General features: G+C 40.1%; 1 protein-coding gene across 1 annotated transcript in view; it reads right to left on the minus strand.

Annotated features, from left to right (window-relative positions):
- SLC5A1 (solute carrier family 5 member 1) overlaps positions 1-9,022 on the minus strand; it is a 34,591-nt gene extending 25,569 nt beyond the window's left edge. The window contains exons 1-2 of the mRNA XM_075276084.1: positions 8,840-9,022; positions 7,520-7,591 (exon numbers count right to left, since the gene is read on the minus strand). Of these exons, the coding sequence (XP_075132185.1) occupies positions 7,520-7,591; positions 8,840-8,965 (198 nt within the window). The 5' untranslated portion in view covers positions 8,966-9,022. The remainder of the gene's footprint in view (positions 1-7,519; positions 7,592-8,839) is intronic.
- Positions 9,023-11,086: the final 2,064 nt, after the last annotated feature.

Here is an 11,086-nt window from a genome sequence, read left to right on the forward strand (position 1 = left end):
AGGTGCATGACCAATTTACTGCTGTTAGACTCCCTTTACTGTTTCATGTAATGTTTATCTACATTTTCCAGCAAAACTCTGGATAAGTTCCTATGAGTTTCTCCTCTGAGCAACTCCTATTCAGAAGAGTAACTAGGAATCCAATTCCCAGTTTTATTACTGCAGGGGGAACCCTGACATTTTTTCCATTCCCATTCCTGCCTCAAAGACGGTTGTTGTAGTAGCTAAGTAAGGATTTCTTTAACTCTTATTGAGAGCTATAATTTGGCTTAACTATTTTTATTGCTTTACACAGCATCTTTAGGCAGACTGACATCAGTTTACCTTTGCTATTACTATTATATTACCTTTGCTTTACTATTATACTAGTGACAGGTCTTGTTGCTTTGTTCTGGGAATCCGGGCTCTAAGAATTCCAGGGCTCCTGGGAACCCAGTACTCTCGGGAGACATTGCCCTAGGCAACTCCTAGTGCATACAAATAAACCGTTCAGACATTCCAGAAGTAAGAGGGCCCTGAATGCAGTGATCTGATCTTCTGCCAGATAAATAATTAATCTTAATAACAGGTATTGAGAAGACAATCATCTCAAATTATTAACCATGTACATTTGCACCTCTGTTATTCAGAACAGTAACTACAGTGTGGACTTTAAACATTTCATGAGTAACAGGCTGCCTTATGTAAATCCTATTGATTAGAACAAGGGTATTCACAGACAGAAGATATGTTGTAGAAATGTACAAAACTGTTCCATATATCTAAATGGGTCTTTCGATTCCCAAGCTGTAAAATTTTGGGGTGGATTTTAGTGTCACGGTTGTACTGAATGGTGCTAGCACTACTAGGGAAACGGGGTAGGTAAGCTGTCCCTAGTGCTACGACGGCCGACCAGGCCCTGCCTGAGGGTGTTGGTCAGCTGTACCCGAGCTAAGCTACTGGCTCTCTAAACACGAAGACCTAATAGAAAGGTAGGATGAGAGCTGGAAGAGGCTAGGGACTGGGAAACTAGAGGCAGTCACCCCCTAGCGAAAGAATAAGTGCAGCTGCAAACAGTACTAACTAGGATGGGACATGCTGGAGAACTGACAGGTGCAGCACAACCATAAAACACACTACAGGAATTGAGGAGAGGAAGAGTGGAGTAGTGAGGAAAGGTATCACAGTACAGGGGTAAAATAAACCTGAAACCCAAAACAGAAACTCACTAATACCAAACAGTGACAGGCAGCAAGAAATGCAGGACAGGCTGGTAACCACAAAAACCAGCAAGGACTGAAGCCAGCAGTCAGCCTATTACAGACCCTGGGAAGACCTGATAGGTTGATGTCAATTACACACACCTGAAGCTCATAGCCACCGAGACACAAAGCAAGCTCAAGTAGACACTGTGGCAGATACCCGACCACTATCCCAACAGCTCAGTGGCAAAGAGAATAGAACAGAGAACCACAGGACACCGGCTCAAATCCCCAGACAAACAACACACAACTATTTTATAAACAACTCAAATCCTGACATTTAGGTCTCTGGACAAACTCTAAGCTTATCCAAGTGCACATGTTTATCTCAATAGGAGAAGGGTTGTGTAAGAGATTCTTATCTGCAGCAGCAAAAAATCCAACATTCCTTCCATCTTTCCCAGACACCTGCTGGATTTTGAGTCATGGGTTTAGAAGACTGCTCTCTCACTTGTATGGTCATCTAAACCTCCAATTCATTGTAATAAATCAGCTAAACTTTCAGGCATCTGTGTGGTGGCCAACAGAACCAATGATAGATACAAAATCAGCAAAAACAAAGTACAGTCTATACAAAGTGGATAAATATCCAATGTGGTTCATATAATAACTGTGAAGCAATGCTCCTAAATGGACTTTCACACATAGAGGTTCATTGATCAAGTAAGGACAACCCAACATTTTACTAATAAAGATGTTTAATTTGAAAAATTATGGTAAATATACCAAAATAGCAAATGCATCAAGATACATCAGTTGCAACTCCTAGCATGCTACACATAACATCACCTTATACATGTCAGGGCTCGTTCACATCTGCGCCCGGGACTCCGTTCGTGCAGGTTACCGTTTCCTGCACAAAACTGAGCAGGAGACGGAAACCTGCAGGACTCTTTCAAACCCATTCATTTGAATGGGTTTGAAACATGTCTGGCCGTGAGCGCCGGTGAGCGTTTTATGCTCTCCGTCGCAAAGCCGTTTTTTTAAAATTGGACACAGAGTCGGACATGCAGTACTCTGTGTCCGGTTTTTAAAAAAAATGGTTTAGCGGCGGAGTGCATAGAACGCTCACCGGCGCATATGGCCGGACCCGGTCTGACAGCTTTCCGTCTTTCGCATGCAGAAGACGGAAAGCTCAGAACGGACTCCGAGCGCTAATGTGAACCCAGCTTCATGCAGATATACAGTAGTCTTTTTTCGCCATGCTCTTTTAATACCCCTTTACTCACATTTGTTATATGTTCATTAAAGTCCTTGTTAGATGTCACAATCCATTTTAGCTAAAATAATTATTTTTTGTAGGATACAGCCAAGTCCTGTTATGTTGGTTATGTTACTAGTGGGGCATACATATATATGTGCTGGGCAGCCTGCCTGATCTCAAAGTATGTGTGTCGCTAATAGGCTGTAGGCGAGTGGATATTATAACAACTTTGTCACCTTGTGCCACTTAGGCCTTTCTGCATCCTGCTGTGAACCATTGCTTGACATCCGGTAGATGTGACCTCTTTTTCAGGGATATGATTTGTAATGATGTCCTATTCAGTGAACTGTAAAGGGAACCTATCACTGGGTTTGGGGACAGTAAACCACTAACATGTCCTTATGCAGATGGGGTTTAGCATCTCTTGCTAATATTAGTCCTAGCCATCCCTCTGGTTTTTTAACATTTAACTTCCTGGAGATGAGTCCAGGGTTCATCTCCGTCGCGTCAGGGTTCTGTGCGTTGAGCTGTTGAAGCTGCAGACAATGCGCCTTTCTATATTGTGTCATGTCCAGGCTCTTCTCCAGTGAGTTAAATGCTACTGAATGCTGACTCTATTCTGAGTTGTCAGCACTGAACTGGAAACTGAACATGAAGTCAGAAGTAACAGGTTGTACCTCTAAAATTAGTGAAGGACAAGAAGCTGCTTCTTAAATAAACATAACAAGTATGACTCCGACTACCTATTAGGCAATAATGTGAATAATATCGCTTTCTGTTAATGAAAAAGTGGTTCATCAGGTGTATGAATTGTGAAAGCCACATTGAAACCACAAAGACAACAGAAAGTTTACAGTGATAGTTTCATTATGCAACCTGTAGTTAAACCCAGGAGCTTTCCGATTCACATAAGCAACACACAAACCTACAAGTTACAAACTTACAGGGGTTGTATAAGAGTAGAACAACACAGAAGTATGGTTTTAGGAGGGCGACTTATGCTAGGTCTTCACCCATCATGGACTGAGACTACATGAGCTGTTTTGTACATGCGCTGTATTGTATATTGATAATGTGCATTATGACACTGTGCATTTGTACTATATTGCTTTATTTTTGAACGCTGAAGCAGCTTTGTTTGCTGATGTTAGCTACAGATACAATGGGGCTTATCAGCGTAACCTGTACAACATGGGTTCTACAGCTGAACGCTGGACACTTCTTTCCTCAGTGCCCTGAAGAAGAAGTATCCATAACTTCTTCCCCATTAATACAAATGAATGGAGATTCTGGACAGATATGGGAGCAGATTTTGAGGCACAATCTGTTTTTGTGATAGTCATCACACTCCAATTTTTAAAACACATTGGGGGGCAAATTCATCAATAAAGCTACACCTTGGCCTGACATTATAACTCACGCCAGTTTTTCATTCATGAGGGACCCACAAAAATGGGTGCCCTATGGATGCATAATGCCATGCTTTTTATACCACTTCTATGTGAATATAGCTTTACCATTCTAAGAACTCTCTGTGTTTATTACTAGTGATTAGGCCATTCAGGAGTTCACTGCATTGTAACTGACTATGATGCGGTCACTCCTATACACATGGCCCAGTTCCGATTAGGTACTACTATGACCCACACACAGATTGGTCATGGGTCATGACTGTGAAGGGAACCTAACACTTGTCCTGAAATGTTACTTCACTTTCTATGCCATCACCCTCTTGGAGTGAGACTACTGAAATTATTGCATTACATCCTAACCCTTGTAAGGTAATGGCATGTAGTTATTATTGCATTCAGTGGTGTAACTAAAGTCTTGTGGGCCCTGGTACAATCTTTTATCCGTGGCCCCTGACCTCATCTCTACAGTAAATTCTTGATTGAGATGGTTACAAGTGCTAAGGAGTTAAATCAACCTTAGTATGGTTAGGGTAATCTGTGGGTCTCCTTGGCTTATGGGCCAGATGTAAACTATAATCTCAATACTGATGGCAGTGCTGATGGGCCCCCTAATGCTCCTGGGCCCCGATGCGACTGCACCCTCTGCACTTCTTCAAGTTACGCCCATTATTGCATTATAGGGACCAACCATGACAGAGCATCTTACCAGAAATCAGGAGAGGACATGCAGCTATAGGAGTTGCTTAGTAGTACAGCCTTACACTTTGAGCTTATGACTTCAAGGGATCTTAGCTGAGCATATTTAAAAACAGTTTTCACATTTTTGATCATTCACCGGCCCTAATGAATGGGGTCTGCCTCTGACCTCAATATAGAGGTTTAGGACATGGTGGCGCTTGAAGACAACCTGCTATCTCTCCTAGTATGTTTGTTATAATAAATACTTACATTCCCCATTAAATGATAATGTTACATGTCCGCTTTGTGCAAATGTATGAATATATGGTTTACTGGATTTTACCATTCACAAGTCAGTAGTGTGCGCCCCTATACACTCAGACAGCATCTACTAGAGATACACACCAAAGTGAAAAGGGCATTGGCAGCACCGAATTCCCAATTCATCTATATTTTTTCCAGGAGGAATAACAGAGGAGCAGCACAGCATGAAGTGCTAGCAATAAAAAAAATCTTCAGCATTGTTTCTTATGATTATTTTAAGTATTTACTAAAGCAGACAGAAAAGTCAAAAGAAGTTCATCTATGAGTTTAAGAATGAGATAGTTATAGTGTGAATAGTGTGTAGTAAGTCATACCAAAACGGGAAAGTATAAGATGGAGTAAATCAAACCAGGGGGTAAAACATGTAAGAATAAGAAAACAATGGCTGTACAAGGACAAAGACGTAGTGAGAACTGTGGTTTACTTCATAAAAACATTGTTACCTCCACCCATCATTGTGTCAGAAGGTTTACAGGGGAATAGTTAAGAAACAACTGGAATTTCTGGAAATTATTAGACAGTGATGAGTTCACCGCTGGATTTGCATACAAGGGACATAGGTTTACCAGGTGTGCACAAGGAAGTTGTGTTTAATCCTCCCATAGAATGAACATTTCTATCCGCTCCATTAACGCTGCTGTATTATGCAAGGCATTCATTCACTGCGCCTGCCTATATCATTCATAACCACGTCATTCTCACTGTTGATTAAGACTTTAAGGCTAGTGACGAGGATTTCTCCTAAAATATCTTATATCTTAATTCTGTATGGTTGTGAAGAAGTAACTTTCATAATATATTATTTTTGTCATTATTATTATTAGTCATTATGGCGTTCTATAGGAGTGCCACAGTATCAGCTTACAAAATAAAGTGGTTCCAGTGTCGTCATAGGAAATGGTGAAACAGATTGTATTTTCATATGTATAGATATACTGTACAATACAGTACTAAATAATACGATTACAAATCCCTTTTTATGGCCGATTATTGAGTCACTTATTGGGAACAAGCACGTATAAGAACATTCATTCCTGATACATGGCCCATGTATTCCTCCTCCCTGTCAGTCCATTATCAGCAGCACAATGGCCTGTGTAACAGAGATGTGTTGCTAACCAATTAAACTGTATGGGAGAGGAACGACTGCAGTACCAGGTTACACTTTATACCAATTTTAATGGATTTGTGTCCGTTACTAAAACCTTGTAATGGACAATAGCAACAGACACTACTGACGGTCAACAATTGTAGTGTGAATGCCCCCCTACTACTCTTTACTGTAACCCTAGCATCTTCAGAGACACGTGCTTTACCATGTCCCTACTTTCATAACCGAAATGTATTCAATAACAACAGTCAGAGCCTTTTCAGGCCACCAAACATTCTCAATTTCAGCAGTGGAGAGGATGGAACATGGTCCTCATTGAACCATGGTTATTATGAGACAGATCTGAGTAAGGCACTTCTCTGCCGGTAGGTAATTTACTGGCGTCATTACTTTATTGGTACATGATTTATTGGTTTATAGGTTTGGATGATATCCAAGGAAATATCCATAAGGCTCTTTAGATATGATTAAGCTATGAGATGTTACACAAGATATTTGCTGCTATGCAAAGAAAATGTTCTTGAGTACCTACCTTTTCTGATATACGTTATTTAGGATTCTTTATTGTTGAATCTATTCCAAATGTCTAAGCTTTAAACAGCAATTATACTCTTTATGCTGTTATCTGTATCTTTGGAAAGTGAAGGCTCTTGTAAGATATAAATAATAATATGCTAAATTATTAATTGCTAGTTTCTTAGTTATGTAGTGAGATAACGGAGGCATATATCTATACACTCTGTTATAAGGCTACTGAATTGTTACCAGGAAGTCATTTCAACTGGGAACATAGCACCTATGTGTAGTAATAGTCTCATTTTCTGCAGTTAACCCGACTATAAGGTCAGTTATCTACATTAAGGTAAGGTCAGATAATCAGAATTGTTTACTCAGCAAAGACAAGCAAACTGAAGTCGCATTCACCCGATGAGTCTCACCTCACTCTATGTGTTGGCCCGGATTTACTGGCCTGATCAATGTGCTGGGAGCAGGACTCCTACCATGATAGTTATGTATGTTAGGAGTCCCTGCCTCCCAGCGACATATTGTCACCTACTGATTATGTAACCATTGACAATCTAAAATTAAACATTTTTGCAAATTGAAATTATGAATTTTGTAAAGTTTTAAAGATTTTCCCTAACATCTTAGTGGTGACGTTCTGTCATATTGCTCATGAATCAGGTCAGAAACCCAGCCATGAGCTCCTTATTGTGGCAGGGTTATCTTCTCTTGCATATAGTGTCCTTGCCTGATAACCTGAACACGGTAAGAAAATCATCATTTCTGACCATAGAAAGGTCCTGTATTCATGATCATATACAATGATAACCAATAGCAACAGACTGTTCCTACTAAGATAGTTTAAGAAAATCTTTCAAATGCTGCTAAATTTTGTATTTATTTATATTTGCAAAAATATTTAACTTACAATTATCTATAAATTTAGATATGGTCGTGGTCAAGATAAAACCCCTTTAAGGTACTAACCCTTGGTTAACGCACTACTGTACATCTCAATTAGCTAATAATTGTGTTCCACACTTACCGGCCACCACACCATACTACGTCCAGCAAGGAAGAAACCTCCTACTGTGCCACGGCTTGTCCTTACCATAGCCTGAAAAGGAAGACAGTGTAAGAGGTCAAGATATGTGAGAATGTCTGTACATAATTTCATTATCAATCCAATTATTGCAGACGTACCAGCAATGACGGAGGATTACAGTATATTGTATAGCTCTAATAACATAATAATTCTAGTGACATGTACATTAAATTATCATAACAAGCATTTTATACAATGGGGGAGATTTAGCAATAATGTTATCAATAAGATGCATGGACTGGTAAGAAGAAAATGGCACAAATTAGGTTACAATGATTAAAATGGTACAAGTGGTATAATGTATTAGGTGCTCATTGCTCTTCCTTTTAAAACTTCATGGCAGCCATAAATACAAAACAGCAACGTGAAATAAAACATAACTTTTGCTTCTATCTCGTAAAATAATACCCATATAAACTCTTGTACTAAAATACATTCCATTAATCGTCAGTGAGATATCAATGCAATTTTGGATATGTTTACATATATACACTCTATATATGGAACAACAGGTTGGCTTTATAACGTGGTTGCACATGAAGTGTGTTATATAAAATTGATCAATGTCTACCTGTGGCAGGGCAGAGAAGCTCTGCAAACAAAATAAATGGTTGATTTTTTTGTGATTGTACATGAATTTTTGACATTTATGTAAACATATCCAAAATTGTATTGATATCCCAATGACTATTAATGGAATGTATTTTAATACAAGAGTTTATATGGGTGTTATTTTATGAGATAGAAGAAAAAGTTATGTTTTATTCTACTTTGCTGTTTTGATATTGATTTGGTTGAATCTCTTGTTGTTGCATTGGATATAATCCTAAATGTACAACTTTGTTGGAGAATCAGCCATAAATACATGCAACTTTAAGACATTTGACACACTGGGTGAGAATTCTGGTGTATTTTACTATTCAATTTCTCACATTGTATTCTGCAGAGCGCTAAAATCCATCTCCATTAGATCAGTAATCATTTATTAGATCATTTAATTAAGCTTATCATTATTTACAACTTTGAATACATTATATTACGTAGGTTTTTCATTGCTTCTAACTCCAATATGAATACCACTAGTATCTAGTAAAAGTAAGAGCTACAATAACTGGACTGTGGGTGAAATGTAAAGTAGTAATAGAAGGTATAGGGAATACATTTCTGAGAATGTAGCTCAGCGTGACGTTCAATATTAACCACTTAGATACAAGTAGCCAAACATTCTGCTCATCTTTAGATAAATAAAATCCTACTCACCCATATTCCCACAGCCAGCACCACCACAAAGTACACCACGATGACAGAGATATCGGCTGGGTTATTGATGGGGATGGTATTGTCTTTCTCTGGTGGAACAGAGGTGGCACTTAGGGTGGTTGCCATGTTGCCAGCCTCACTCTGTGAGACACTGTCTCAGTGTACGGCCAGTAGGTCCCCTTCTCTTCCTTAAGGTGTGTGGGGTTAATTATAAATCCATCCCACATTATTCCTCCCGCCCCTTACCTAGCCATCAATGTATAACCTGTCCCTGATTTACTTTCCAAAAATCAGGAAACTGATAAGTCCTTTATCCATATCCTCTGCAGTTCAGCATTCCTTGATAAGCCCGAGAGACCTGCAAAGTCACCTGTGTGGTGGAGGACAGGAATGTCTGGAATCAGGTAGCAGAGAGCAGGTGGGTGTGTGCCAGCCAGGTGATGCCAGTTTAGCAGCTGTCTCAGACTCGTGTTGTAGAGAGACAGAAGTCGCATTTTATTTGATTAAACAAGTGAAGTTTTATCATTATAAAAAGTAACAAAAAAGTTGCTGCAATCCTCAATTATTAATAACTTCTTCAGAACATGATGTGCCTTTCGGGATAAGTGTGACCCTTAGACCCAAGAAGCAATCTTTCAATACATTTACAATTAGATGACCTAATAAAGTTAATTGGGGCATATTTCTGATGGCAAGAAGAAAGATGACAAAGTCCAGCCCTGTCCTATGCCATCCCTTTCTGGCATTCATACCACTGAATAGTCAGTACTAAAATCACTGGATTAAGAGACTTTAGCATTGACTAGATACATTTTCTGTGAATTGTGACAAGGTTTTGCACGGTTGCTTCTATTTATAAGCAGCTGATACCATAAGGACCTGAGTATAGTATATGTATTGTTAACATCTTAACACAACACTCTAGTGTCACACCCTTGTAATGTTTATGTATGGGAGGACTTATCCATATGGGATAGGTGTGAGCAATGACATATTATATCAACTATACCTATAGCTAGCCTTAGAGATAACATTAACTACTTACATCAACTAACCTTATACAGAGTATTAACTACTAGAGATGAGCGAACACTAAAATGTTCGAGGTTCGAAATTCGATTTGAACAGCCGCTCACTGTTCGAGTGTTCGAACGGGTTTCGAACCCCATTATAGTCTATGGGGAACATATACTCGTTAAGGGGGAAACCCAAATCCGTGTCTGGAGGGTCACCAAGTCCACTATGACACCCCAGGAAATGATACCAACACCCTGGAATGACACTGGGACAGCAGGGGAAGCATGTCTGGGGGCATAAAAGTCACTTTATTTCATGGAAATCCCTGTCAGCTTGCGATTTTCGCAAGCTAACTTTTCCCCATAGGAATGCATTGGCCAGCGCTGATTGGCCAGAGTATGGAATTCGACCAATCAGCGCTGGCTCTGCTGGAGGAGGCGGAGTCTAAGATCACTCCACACCAGTCTCCATTCAGGTCCGACCTTAGACTCCGCCTCCACCGGCAGAGCCAGCGCTGATTGGCCGAAGGCTGGCCAAGGCAGAGCCATCTGATGTAGCAGAGCCGAGTGTGCATAAGGGTTCTAGTGCACCCTCGGCTCTGCTACATCTGATGTAGCAGAGCCGAGTGTGCACACTCGGCTCTGCTATATCAGATGGACTGACCAGCACACGGTGTAGTTGAGCAGAACTGGCTCAGCATTCCTATGGGAAAAAGTTTATGTCACAAAAATCACAATTACACACTAGATAGAGCCCCAAAAAGTTATTTTTAATAACATTCCTACCTAAATAAAGGTTATCCCTAGCTATCCCTGCCTGTACAGCTATCCCTGTCTCTTAGTCACAAAGTTCACATTCTCATATGACCCGGATTTGAAATCCACTATTCGTCTAAAATGGAGGTCACCTGATTTCAGCAGCCAATGACTTTTTCCGATTTTTTTCGATGCCTCCGGTGTCGTAGTTCCTGTCCCACCTCCCCTGCGCTGTTATTGGTGCAAAAAAAGCGCCAGGGAAGGTGGGAGGGGAATCAAATTTTTATGGGGTTTGCCACGTGATGTTCGATTCGAATAGAACACATCGAACAGTCTGATATCCGATCGAACATGTGTTCGATAGAACACTGTTCGCTCATCTCTATTAACTACCAAACCAGCTTCTAGGCCCCATGTACTGGGGCCAGCAGGGTGACATTATCTAAGTTGTGGGAAAGAAGGGGTGCTATAGTTA

This window comes from Leptodactylus fuscus, chromosome 1, assembly GCF_031893055.1.
Source record: "Leptodactylus fuscus isolate aLepFus1 chromosome 1, aLepFus1.hap2, whole genome shotgun sequence".
NCBI lineage: Eukaryota > Metazoa > Chordata > Amphibia > Anura > Leptodactylidae > Leptodactylus > Leptodactylus fuscus.